Source organism: Rhipicephalus microplus, unplaced genomic scaffold (assembly GCF_043290135.1).
Source record: "Rhipicephalus microplus isolate Deutch F79 unplaced genomic scaffold, USDA_Rmic scaffold_28, whole genome shotgun sequence".
NCBI lineage: Eukaryota > Metazoa > Arthropoda > Arachnida > Ixodida > Ixodidae > Rhipicephalus > Rhipicephalus microplus.
Genome location: NW_027464601.1, coordinates 2,049,946 through 2,064,237, shown reverse-complemented (window position 1 = coordinate 2,064,237; position 14,292 = coordinate 2,049,946). Strand labels below are relative to the sequence as shown.

Below are 14,292 nucleotides of genomic sequence, written 5' to 3'. Positions count from 1 at the left end.
ACTTTGACGAAAAAGCGGCTGCCACCTGCATTCAGTGCATATTTTATTACCCATAGTAAGCCGCTGCTTTTACATATGCTGAAGCGACATTCCCACGATGCGACACAGCCACTATGCAGCTGACGCATTTTGAAGAAAGTGAGCTTTAGGGTGAAGTCTATCATCATGTGTACAACTGAAAATTGCCGAGCAATGACAGAAAGCCATCACCTACACTCGGCAACAGAAATTTTCACAAGACGGCTACGGAAAAAAAAAAACTTAGTTTCTGGTATGGCGCGCCACTTAATATTTACTGCACCACTCAATAGGACACATGAAAAATTCCAAAATAGGGAGACTGTGGTGGACGCAAATTTTCGACAAGCGGGCTTGTCATTTTCAAGGCTGAAGCTATAGGACCCGAAACTTTTGGCAGTTTGCAGCACTTCAGAAACTGTATGTTTTCAGGCTATGAAAAACTCTGCTTTTTTCTAGAATTTATTTTCTATAGGTTTCGTTTCCGAATCGATTTAACACTTTTAGGGCGAAAAAGTGCAGTCCCTGTTTTTGTTCTTGGAAGACGTTTGCGCAGTAGTGCCTAATATTGCATCATGAAAACGCTTTCATTTCTTTTTCTGCACAGGTTTCGGCTCAGGGATTGTTTTCATGATGCTGTTCGTTTTCATCAACCAGTACTTTGACAAGTACAAGGGACTCGCTCTCGGCATCATGTACACCGGTTCCACAAGCTCGGCTTTTGTTTTCCCCAGGCTACTGTTGTTCCTCAAAGAGACTTACAACTTCCGCAGCAGCGTTATGATATTCGGTGCGATCGTTATGCATGTAACGGCGATCAGCCTCGTCCTTAAGGAACCCGTATGGATTCGCCGAAGGAAGCACCTGGAGAAAATAGCCGCCCAGAAGGCCAAGGCTTTGATATTCACCATTGATAGGGGAAACATGAAGATTATCGCTGCAAAACCACCAACCCCGAAGACCGCTACAAACCCAAGGAGCCTCCGATATGGCCTCACGGTCTTGAAATCTCCCATGTTTTATGTCATCACTGTGACCTACATAATCTACAACTACAACTTCGATATTTTTATGACAACTGTGCCAGATTTTACTGTTGATCGTGGTACATCCGTGGTAGCGGCCATTGGTTTGGTTCCTCTTTTTTCTATCACAGACACCGTTGGTCGTCTAGGGCTTCCTGTTTTGGCGGATCGCGGTTACCTGAGGCGAAGCACACTGGTCATGATGAACTATCTGCTCATGGGAGTTTGCTTGTTGGCACTCCCGCTGGCTAAATCGTACTTTTCAATTCTTGCCATCTGCCTCTGTGAAGCAACGTTTGTCGGCTGTGGAATGACGATGTACCCTGCGATAATGGCAGAGTATGTCGGCTTGGACAGGCTGCCCATAAGCTACGGAATCGTGGGAACGGTTGCTGGTCCTCTGTTCCTGCTGAAACCATCTTTTATCGGTAAGCATTTTCATTAAGTTGTCACGTATTTCGGCAGGCTGCAGAATGATTTACACTTTTAATGTTCATATTTGAGATTACTTAACACTAACTTTTATTTGTTTCATTGATAAGTTTTAGCAGTTCCGGGGAGGGTGTTGGGATTGCAGGAAAAGAGTTATTTGAGCTACTAGGTTATAACTCATCTCAAATTCAAAAAGGAAGCGTTTTTCACCAGTGCCGTCGTTAGTGTTTCTTGTCCATGTTTTGTTCTGCCCCAATTTTAGCATTTATTATAAACGTTAAGCTAAATATGACGCGATTTCCTTGAAGCGCGATTGACTTTCAACAGTTGCGATCGTAATGGAAAGACTGTATTTTTATTGGGATGCATCAGCACTAGGGTCTACTTAAAAAGTAGTTCCGAGGCCGGTCGTGGCTCTGTGGTAGAATACTTGATAGCCACGCAGAAGGCGGGGGTTTAATCACGTCTGTGAGCCTGACATTTATTATTAGCATTCGTCAGGTCAACGCCGCTGATGCCAGTTTTTTTTCCTTAAAACTCAGATGAAGACTTATCCGTGTTTGTTCTCCTTGTTCCTGGGCATATATAAACTGTGTCACCTGTGGCACATACCCGTGGTCGGAGTATACGTGCGACACGTCTAGCGGAAATGGTTTGATGGCATCCGCGACGAGAATGTGACATTATATATGTTATGAACAGCGAGTCATAATCGTCAAACTACCCTACCCTCCCATATAAATTTTTGTTTACCGCAAGCTAAGGGGATATTTGTGAGAAAACTGAGATAGGCGGCTAGATAGATAGATAGATAGATAGATAGATAGATAGATAGATAGATAGATAGATAGATAGATAGATAGATAGATAGATAGATAGATAGATAGATAGATAGATAGATAGATAGATAGATAGATAGATAGATTACGAAAAGACATCGATGCTCAAAGTGCTGCAATACGCAAAGAAATGCTTCACGTAAAAATATTCAGGCCTGCGTGGAAAGCGCATCACATGCGCAGCGAAAGCTGGAGGAGATTCGGTTCTAGAACGTGTTGTAAACGCCCTTCGGGTTACTAATACACGCGCACTTGCAAGGTATCAACTTCTTTTTAAATCGTAAGCTTTGTGATGTAGTGAATAAATCAATGTGTCATAATTCATTATTCTAAAAGGAGTACGGTACATGTCACACTCGTGTAAGGCATTATGTGCACCTTTTTTATGAGGCTGATGTCACACAGGTCCCGTTAATTAGGGAGGCGATCGCCGGGCTAATTCCAAGAGCCGAAATATCGGCCCCCCGAACCGCACCACGAAAGCGTGGACAAGTTAGAAGTGGTCCTTATTGGCGCGCCAGCAGACGCCGGCTGTGGCCCAAAGAACAAGTCAGAGCCGAGAGTTGATAAACAAACAAAATTATATTCTCAATAATGGCAGATCGAAAACAATACACGAGTATGCACACTCCACAATAGTTGAGTACAATATGTCACCAATCAACCAATGTACTACACAGTACAATCAGCCACACTCAAAACAACGGACACAGACAACAACTCACACTACAATGCAGTCGCATGCATTTAACAACCAAGACACTTAAGGACTAAAGAGATAGAAAACCTATTCAGTCCAAAGTCCTTGGAACAAAAGTCTCAATGATACTCTTCCGAGAATCACTCACTCAAAGTCCAGCGTTGTTGTCGTTCCGCAGCCCTCGAACTTTCTCTTCCAGGAAACCTCGCGTCCTCAATTGGCCACTCTTCAAGCTTCAAACTTATTCGCCGGAAACACGTCGGCTTCACACACGCAGCTGTTTCACGCGTCTTCGCTCGATAGCGGTAAACACACGCTCTTGCCTGTAGCTCGAGCCTTCACCCCTCAGGTGGAAATCCTCTTCTTCTCCTGCTTTGTCCCTACGAACAAAACCTTCGCCGACTACACGGCGGAATCCCTACGCGCTCTAACTTCCGTCTTCTCCTGCTTTGTCCCTACGGACAAAACTTTCGCCGACTACACGGCGGGATACCTCACGCGCTCTGGCGCTAACTTCCGTCTTCTCCTGCTTTCTCATCTCCGCTGCTTGGTTAAATACCTTCCGCGCGACATTTCAGAAAAATCTCGTCATTTCGTCGGCGCGATACGCAGCGAAGGCTGGGGAGAGACGCGAGACGGTACGAGGGCCGTCCCCCACAGATGACTCAACCCGGCAGAACACACCCCTTTCCTTCTAGAAATTTCCAGAGCTTGCTCGGCCGCCGATGTGGGGTGAGGAGGTTCGTCGGCGAAGCCACGTTTCCGAGGGGAGAGCACGCGCCCGGGGAGCCTTGGATGTTTGTTTTCTTTTTTTTTCTTTTGACCTCCCGGCGTCTCTTCCGCGCGTTATCGCAAGAATTTGGCGGCGTGCCCATTTTCAGCGCTCGTTCTGTGACAGCTGAGGCCAACGAAAATTAGGAGTTACGGTTGAGCCTTTTGTGATGAGCTGGCAGCATTCAACGACCTACTAGTTACGGAATTTATAGTGTAACAAGGCGAACACAAGGCCTTTTGCTAATTTAGTGAGTCGTGAAGAATAACAATTTATAGTGTGCTACGTACGAAAACCACGATATAGTCATAAAAGACGCCGTAGCGAAGGCCTCCACAAACTTCGACCAGCTGGTGCTTTTTTTTAACGTGCACCGACACCGCAAAGTGCACGGTTCTCTACAATTTCGCCTCTATCGGAATGTCACCGCCGTGGTCCGCGTTGAACCCGCAGTCTTCGGGCCAGCAGCTGGGCCCTGTAACCACTGATCCATCGCGGCTGAAAGTGGGTCGTTCAATTATACAGCCAAACACAAAGACTCAGCCATACTTCATCTTCGTGATCAACCATCGCTTCAAAGTTCACACAATGCCTTGCCGACGTGTAGCGGTTCCTTGCTTCTCCGCAGATTGACGTACAATGGCATATTAGGTACCTTGACAAAAAATGATTTAAGACGTAATGGGTACTTCGCCAGTGTACTTGTATTTCTAGTAGCAAGAGAGTTTACAATGAACTCTAGAAAAGCCGCTCTTAGAGCCATTGCTCCCACTTTTGCTGCGTTTTCCTTACAACCTTGGCGCTTTGTTTCTTCTTTTTCACCACGCCACATTACAAATGGTAACGTCCTTTCTCTACGACGTCTTTCACAAAGCAGCTTCAAGCCTCAGCTTGACTTTGTGGCAGAATGTTAGGCTTCCACTGAGGTTGCCCATGTTCGAAGTACGTTGTATTCTGGATAATTTTATTGTCTTAGTCATATCACGTAATAGTTGTTATGGAGAGCTGCGGCAGCACCAGCTGGCAACTACGGCATCAAACGCGGCTGTTGTTGGGATCTCATAACAGCTGTTGCTCTCCAATGAATCAACACATGTAGTATGGTACGTAAGGGAGAAACTAAGAGTTCTTCACCAAAGGAATGAAACATTCGAGCGGCAGAAGTAGTGTAAGTATTGCGACAAAGTGGCGATAAAAAAAGTTGTGAAATAGAGACAGGGTCGCAGCCCATAGGCGACAAGAGTATAGACAAGTTGCACTTCGTTTTAAGGCATGTGTATACTTTAAGGATCATTTCATATCAAGTGTAATAGGTAAATTTCGGACGTTCTTCGATTATGCGGAAAAATTGTGCAAGTATATGTGAAAAAGAGCACGAGTTCATGAAGTATTATATTCCTTAAATACATTTTGTGTTGCATAGAGGGCGCTTTGAGCTCTGTGCACCTATAGACATACTGTATATGCTACTTTTAGGTAGCAGAGTTGCGCATACCTTTTCCTTCCGCCGCTCATGCCACTATTCGGTGAGCGCTGTCACGTGGGGCAAAGTGACGTCAGACGTTCAATTTTAAGCGGCGAAGCCAACCTTACGTTCATGATGGCACGGCGTGCACGCGTGCTTTGCCCGCGCAGATGTCATCCTCATCGCGACTGCCATTAGAGTTTTCCTTTTAAGTGTACTATTTGCATTACCATGTTTCCGGATAGAACCTGCGCATGCGCGGGTCTTTACATAATGTAAACCTTTACGTAACGTAAATTACCAGCCTGGCAGCCTTTACGTTTACGACGCTATTTCACAAATGCACCTTCAATCGTGAAAATTCGCGATATCCACATTGCGCAGACTCCAAGCATCGTGTCAAAATAGGCCGATGTGCGAGTGCCAATAGCGATTACATTGTTTCATCCGCATTTCCAAAGCTAAAATGGCTAGAACATAAAAACTGCAAACAAGTGAGCCTCTGACAGACTAGATAGGTGGCGCCATCCAGCGGTTTTAAAAGGAACCAGGTAATCACAAACTCGTTTTTCCAGAAACATTATGCATTGCACGTCTTGTATAAAAGCCGCGCTTCAGCGTTATCACGAACGAGTTCCGTTTTTTTTATTTTCACCTCACTTCTTGATTATTGAGTTTAACTTCCCGAAACCACCATATTTTAAACAAAGATGCAGTAGTGTAGGGCTCGAAAACTTTTGACCGACTGGGGTTTGTTAGCATGCACCTAAACTTAAGCAAACAGGCCTTACCCATGTCCGCTACATATAACAATGTACCACCTCACTGCAATCGTGAATTCTTGTTCATAGCGTTCAAATAAGTCTGCGGCACGCCGCCCACGCCAGACCATTGCGCGTCATTTTTCTCCGGCGTGCGCGACGAGTGGCTTCACTGCACAGGTTAAAACATAATGTCCAACTCTGTTCCCGTAGGGAGCAGATACAGTAACTCTATAGGCACCCAATTCAAATCCTCCACGCTAAATTACTTACGTATTATCAGTGATCTGAGCAGTTACTAAGAAATAGTTTTTCTTAATTTTAGGGAGCCTCTCTTTCATGTCTATGACAGTATATTGATTTTTGTCTAAGATTTCTTGATTTCTGGCCTTGGCAAAAAATTGCAGTATGCAGTATGTTTAGCCTATTCAATAAAAAATCACAGATTTTCTCACCGAGTAATATATTCACTTTCTATGGCTTCTGGGTTGCTAAATAGTGAAAATGCTTTGGGAGCTTGTGAAGAAATAACCTTGCTACGGAGTCATGACAAAACTAGAAAAATAATTATTTTGAATAAAAATGCGACTTTTTTGATATGGCAACGCTCGAAGCGAAATTTTGGCATATATACTGTTGCTTAGTATGCTTTTTATGTAAAAGATGAAAAAAGTTTCAAATGAGTTGTTTTGGTTTTAATTATTTATGAAATGAATAGACTTTAATTAAAGTCGAGCTGTTTTACCGGGTGAAATTGGGGAAGAAGGGATTAACCGCGGTCCCTCCCCACTCTCCGTTGATTATGATGGTGGTGGCGAAAAAATTTTTACACTTAACTACAAGCTCGTAGGATGTTTGGTTTTGCCTCTTCTTCACTACATAGCGCTTTGGTTTATGATTCAATGGGGGCCTTTAGGCAGCGAATAATGCATGATATACAACAACTACTGTTGTACAAGTACACATAAAAACAAGCGTTTTACATTAGGCGAGACCCTAATTTGCAATATAACAACGCAATAACCAAGTAAGTTACGTAAAAAGGGAGCGTTAAGAGAAAAAATTTGTACTTTCTCATGTTGACCTTACAGCGTTATTACAAACATTGCTGTCTTTGCTCGCAGGATACTTCAGAGACAACATAGGCGCCTATGACTGCATGTACACACTTCTCGCCACGGCACTCATTGTACTGGCGCTCATTTGGCTTGTGGTGGTCTGCGTGGAAAGCAAGGAAACAAGAAGCTGGAAGTTGGATCACAAGCGCAATGTGGAGGCCTCAGTTGCCGCGGGTGCCAACCGTTGTCGAATCACAGAAGAGTTCAGGACAGCGTCTGCTAACTGCGTCGTGACGCCAACTGAATTCTTCACATGACATTGTACTTGTCCGCAATGTGTGAAGGGAAATACTCATGTTATCAATGCACATAAAATATAAATACCTCAAGAAACTAATTCTTCATTTAAATACCTTGCCATGCTGGTAAAACACGACTGTCATAGATATATATGCTGCTCAACTTGACGCTATCAACCACTCGTTACCAAGAGGTGCTCTGTACTAAAGCTTTTACTGCATATTCTAGCCCGTATGACCAAGTATGGCGTTTATCTGAAGATATTGTGCTGGGTTCTCCGCTTAGCTGAGGCTAGAACAATGCACAGCAGTAAGCCTAATAAGAACCATCTGCATGCTGGCCTTAGGAGTTAGTTCTGTCCATTCGTTTACTTCGATTTACGGGCGGATAATGCTTAGATAGACAAATCTCGTTTGGTTTATATCAAGCCATAAATTTTGCAGCACGTGGTAATCTTAAAAAGCGGTGAAGTGAAGGTGCTTTTGTATGCAGATATCAGACCATCCAAACGTTGCCAACATTCGTATCTGCTTCCTCACAATATTATCTACTTAGAGTGGAGTAAAAAAAAAACGTAATTTTGAACAGCCACTTTAAGGCAAGAAAGGTATTTTAAAAATAGCTTAGGATTATTTTACTACGTAAAAAACATCCAAATGACCTTTAACCTTAGGAAAAATGCGTTCAGTTTCCTCCCCCTAGCAGTGAGAAAGAAAGTAAAATAATTCAGAGTTTCACTTCAGAATAGATTGGAGGCTCTAAACGAGGTAACCAATGCTAGCGTTGACACAATAATTAATAAACTTACTAGTATCATCAAACAATATGAAATGAAAGTGGGAGGTAGAGTCACTAGACAGGACACTGGTAACCTATCTAACGAGACAAAAAAACTCACTAAGAGACGACCAATCATGAAAGCATAGAAAGCCACCAACAATATAGAGCAAGTGAATCTTTTGAAGTTAATCAATAGGCGCAATGTAGCCAACATGAGAAGGTGTAACATGGAGATAATTGAGCGGACTGTAAATAGCGGCAGAATCTTAGAAGCAGCGACGGCAAACTTGTGCATTGGCAGAAAGTTGGGTGTATGCATTACGGGACCAGGAAGACAATGTCATAACCAACGTTGATAGGATAGATGAGGTGGAGGAGGAGTTCTGTGCAGAAGCCAGAACAACCAGGATGCTATCTTGAAAAACAATATTTGTCCATAAAATTCAGACATCCTACCGCTTACGATAGGGGAAGAAATGAAAGCCCTGGAAGGAATGCAAACAAGCAAAGCCGCCGGTGAGAATAAGGTAACAACGGATCTCCTGAAAGATGACGGAGAAATTGTGTTTGAAAAACTGGCTACCTTTATATACGAAGTATCTCTTGACGTTAATGGTACCAGAATCTTGGGAGAGCGCGAACATCATCCTAATCATTAAGACAGGAGACGCCATGGACTTAAAAATTACTGGCCGATCAGCTTACTGTCCATTCTCTACAAACAATTTAGAGAAATAATAGCTAATAAAATTATGGTGGCATTAGAGTTCATTCAACCAAAGGCTCAAGCAGGATTTCGTACAAGCTACTCTAAGAAGTATTATTTTTATAATATCAACCAGGCAATAGAGAAATGCTCAGAATACTACAAACCTCTATTTACAGCTTTCATAGATAACGAGAAGGCGTTTAGCTCAGTCGAGACATTAGCATTGATGCAGGTACTACGGAGTCAGGGCACCGAAGCACCCTACGTAAACGTACGAGAAGAAATCTACAGCAGATCCACAGCCACCATAGTACTAGATAAAAAAGTGACAGAATCGTATTAAAAATAGTGTAGGACAGGGAAAGGCAATCTCTTCAATGCTATTGACCGCGTGTTTACAGAAAGTTTTTAGGGCCCTAGATTCGGAAGCGTTAGAAACAAGAGGTACTGGAGAGAATTTCAGCAATCTCCGATTCGCTGATGACATTTTATTCATGAACAGCTCAGAGCCCAAATTATCCCTGAAGATTGCTGAACTGGACACGGAAAGCAAAACGTTGTTGCGAAAATTATTTCCATAAAACTAAAGTAATTTGTAACACTCACGGCAGAAACAGCCCTTTGCGACATGTGGAGAGACGTACGCTGGAAGGTATAAAGAAATACGTATACTTAAAATAGGTAGTAACCGCACAGCCAAACCATAAAAGTGAAATAACTAAGAAAATAAATATGAGCGGATAACAATCGGCAAGAATTCCCAAATCACGAATGGTAATCTTCCACGTACCCTCAAGAGGTAGGTATATAACGGCTGTATCTTGCCGGTACTTACCTACAGCGTAATAACCTGGAGGCTTACAAGCATGGTTCAGCTTAAATTCAGGACAACGCAGCGAGCGCTCGAAAGGAAAGTAGTAGGTGTAACTTTGAGAGACAAGAGAGCAGAATGGGCCAAGGAACAAACAGGTGTTGAAGATATCCTGGTTGAAATTATCAAGAATGAACAAGGGGCGGGCACGTAACAAAAAGGCCGTTCAAGCACTGGTAATCAACTGTAACTGACTGGGTTTTCAAAGAAGGCAAATGCACTAGGGGGAGACAAAAGTTTGGGTGGGCCGATAGGACTAAGAAGTTTGAAAGGATAACTTGGCAGCAGAAAGCACAAGAAAATATTAATTGGCCGATTATAAGAGAGGCGTTTACAATGCAGTGGGCCTAGTCAGGCTGATAATGATAAGCGACCCGATTCAAAAATTTCTGAGAGCTACAAACAGGCCACATCGTATTTACCTCAATCACGTTTGTTACGACGGCGCACGTATTTTCCTTGCAAATCTCGATTACCCAACTATACTGAAGTTCATGAGAAGAGGAAGCTGTGAAGTGATTAAGAATCATAGAGAAGGAAATGCCACTGTAAACAACACAATGGTAAATTAACTTGTCGTTGTTAGGGCATCAACATTACCTTGACGAACACAAGACCAGTTGTGAAAACACTGGTCCCAGAGTCATTCTCTGTTGCATAATTGGTGAAAGCATCAGTGAGTCCATTACATTTATTTCAGATATAAGCAGTGTTTCTAATGAGTGGAAATGAAAAGTAGACAGAAATCCAGCCCAATTAAGCCACATTTGTAGCTATATATAAAATGGCAATATGACTACAGTTTTATAGTTATAATATCAAAATTATTTTGTACACGCAAAGAATACAAATGAAAGCACAATTTTCCTCGCTTGTTTGGTTTAAAGCCATGAATCGGTTGCAACAAAAAGGCTTCAATTTAGTGATTTTTTCATGCACCTTTAAAGCCAAGAGCATCCAGAAGAGAGTGGACAAAACACAATTTAACGGAATACCGTGAGTACAACGGGTAATGAGCAAACTTTTCACAGACTGGCGGCTACTGGTCCGATAAAGGTCATTGCATCGCGATAATAGATTCAATCCAGACGGAAGGTGATCCCTCTCCCTTTCTTCGCGTGGTAGAAAAAGCGAACTGTTTTAGCTCTTCTGATGGGATGACAAGATGATACACGTATAAGCGATAAAGTAAGTATTTCTACATAAACATAATCATCACCATCATAAATAGTAATTTATGTTGTGAACCAAATTGTTGGTTATCGAATTCTTCGAATCCTATGTATCTAATATCTTATTTTCAGTCGTGTAAAACATTGAGGTTTCATTATGTTTTTCAAACTGTGTTTCATTTGTCAGTCGTAAAGTACCTATTGATGACAATGTGTGGACAAATTCAGTAATATTTTCACTTATATACACATGAGTGTTATGTTGCAGTGCTTGTTCATTCTCATTTTCTAGTTAAGTGTTATTTTTAGACGAATCATTTAGCTATTTATGTGGGATTGGCAGTTTAAAGAGGGCTACCATGCCTTTTAGCCAGTCTCTTTTCGAAATTGTACTTTTTCTTTTTCTGAAATAAACTTGAATTTTAATTTCAATTTACAAAGCGATGTTACTTAGAATGGGGTAATAAATGTGTCGTGAGGAACCCAGTGGAGTTACATTCTGTGAAGTAAGTTGGAGAGGCAAATCATTAGACGCGCCGTTAGACAGAAGCAAAAGGCGAGAATTGTTGGCTATAATTCCAGCAGTGCGCTTTTAATTAGAAAAAATAAATAACAAAGAAATATTCTCAATAAATAACGGTGTAGAAATTGTTTTTAACGGACTGCTACAATCTAATACTGAAACGAAATAAAACTAACGATTACATTAAGGATGACTGCCTGTTGGGCGTGATTGAAAAGGTTCATGATTAAACAAGCGCAAAAAAGCGCTTGTTTCACCTTAAAACTAAAGAATTTTATTCATATTTCGGAACAATAGTACCTTTGAATACGGCTGGTTTTGTTGATCTCGCTTTTAGTGGTAGGGTGTCCTATGAACCAAAATTTTCATAACAAGTGACGTATCCTAATACAAAATTGTTCAAGAAGCTGTTGCGCTGACTGTAACTGTTTTCATCGACAAAAATGACATTGGTATTTCGTCCATTAAGTTTTCAAAATCACATTTAGCACCAGATGCCAGACCAAAGATTTTTATACTACTTATTATAGGTATTTGAATAAGGCAACACATATTCTGTGCTGGATATAAGTCTTTCCGGAAGCCGCTATTTCCTAACATTCAAGCCAACATATTATAAAAGCATTAAACGTTGAGACACTTTTTTCTTTGAAGCTGCACAGTGAAGCGAATCAGCAAATATACCATAGTCACCGACTAACTTCGTTTGGGTGTGGCACTTTGCCTTTTATCAAGATCTCATGAGAACATGGGCCATTCCATAAACATTTGAAGCTGATGTCGGTACGAATGGCTAGTAGCGCAAGCAGTAGGATATTCGCATACATTTGGTTACCAGCACGCAAGCAACTTCAACACTCTGTCTTTGCAGGCGTGCTGATCGTTGTGTGTGAGTGCTACGTTGCGCACCAGCCCACTGCAGTGGTAAGTTTAAGGACACGCATTGGCTGACGTGAAAGAACAACATTAAAAAGTGGCTCGTCTTAAGCCTTGCTGGCAATATTGCCTTTTACAAATTCGAAAATTGACTTCTGGTTGCACTAGACCGAAAATTCAAAGGAGCCAAAAAGTATTCAATTCACCCACGTAAAACTTTTGACACCTGACGGAGTCCTAAGAATGCCCATTTGGCGCAAAGTAGCCACCAAAGGCAACATGGCGACAGTATTACAAGTAAATAACCACAAAAGCTCACCTGACTGGATACTAAGTCTGCCGATTTGGCACAAAGTAGCCACCATAGGCAATTATGTTGACAGCATTATAAGTAAAGAACACAAAGTTTCAAACTGGCTATATGCATTTTCATGAAAAGAGAAGAACCTGTAAAGATTGAATATCATTTCAACTAGACGGCAAAGTTAAAAGATGAAAAAATTGTGTAGCGGAACCAACAAGCATTCAAGCCTTTCAGTGAACGTATTACGCTGACAGCTCGTAGGCTGTCATCATGAGGAGGTATTCTAGCGACACTGCGCTTGTGTGAGTGCGTCAGGCTTGCATAGAAGTTAGTTTACTCACGTACTGAAGTAAAAAATGGGGACCCTTATGCTTCACCTTTAAGAGTTGAACGCGAAAGCAAGATCTGGCTTCTTGTGTGCCCTTCAACCGCTAAGTGCATACTTAATAATAAGTTTTGTTACACACACACACACACACACACACACACACACACACACACACGCGAATGGTACATACAGATTTCTGAGCTAAAACAAGAGTAGCATGGCATCCAGATACACGCTGTGCGCTCACCATGTGCGAGGCCGTAAAGAGTGTCACAACGCCTCACCGATGGCAGCACGTTATCTAGTCTTTACTGTTCGCTTGATCAACGCCTCTGGAAAGGCATGATACGTTTTCCGCTAGATGGATATAGTTCCTTATTTTTAGTGTGGTTTGAAAGGTCCTGTGCGTTTTTAGCGGCGATGGCCGCACTATCCCGGGCTTATTTGACATAGTTTGATGGCCTCTCAATTGCGCCTGCAAATCGCCGATAGGGTTTGTTTTTGTCATGACACCTGTAGCACAAAAAGTGTTAAGAAGACTCTTCCGACTACATGGCACTCATGTAGTGTTTTCCCGAAGCAGCCGCAAGCAACTTCGTGGCTTTGTGGTAGGACACCCGCTTGCCACGCGAACAGCCCGGGTTTGATTCTCAATGGTAGTGAAAATTTAATTCTTTATTCTATTTGCTTATTTATCAATTTTTTCCTCACGGGTGATTTTTCGCTCACAATCAACGTTGCTCACACCAACGGTAGAATCTCTGCTACACAAACTCTCTAACGCTATCTCGTTAAGATGAATATATGCTAAAATAAGTGACTCAATATTTGTGCTCACTCGTTGTCGCTAGGAAACGTCGAAGGTCTTCGCAGATCTGGAAATCCCTTAGTTAGTACTCCACACAGCTACGCAAACCTTATGTAATGGCCAAATTTAGCCATCTTTGACCGGCTCGCTGTGACTTACTGCACCTTATGTTTGTCATACGCCACAGCCAAAAAACCAAGCAGGATTTCGTACTGGATTCTCCGCAATAGACTATATTCATACTATCAATCAGGTAATAGAAAAATGCCCTGAATACAACCAGCCCCTATACATAGCTTTCGTAGATTACGAGAAGGCGTTTGACTCAGTCGAGACACCAACAGTAATGCATACTTGTCTTCACCACAATATCATCTGGCGAACTGACTTTGATAACGCACTCAATCACCCATGAATCAACTTGTGTTATCACTGCGTGAGTGCTAAGGTGGAACGCTGGCGTGTGCTTCCAACAAAAGTGAACAAGTTACTGAGCCTCACCCGGTCTCAAATTTTCAAGCCACAAATAAAAGACAAAAAACTAAAAAGTG

At 42.2% G+C, this 14,292-nt stretch overlaps 1 protein-coding gene across 1 annotated transcript; it reads left to right on the top strand.

Annotated features, from left to right (window-relative positions):
- Nucleotides 1-533: 533 nt before the first annotated feature.
- LOC119165441 (monocarboxylate transporter 12) lies at nt 534-7,480 on the top strand. The gene is made up of 2 exons (XM_037417645.2): nt 534-1,471; nt 7,137-7,480. Exons 1-2 carry the CDS (start codon nt 649-651, stop codon nt 7,385-7,387), a joined length of 1,074 nt encoding a protein of 357 aa, XP_037273542.2. The 5' UTR covers nt 534-648; the 3' UTR covers nt 7,388-7,480.
- The last annotated feature ends 6,812 nt before the right edge of the window (nt 7,481-14,292 follow it).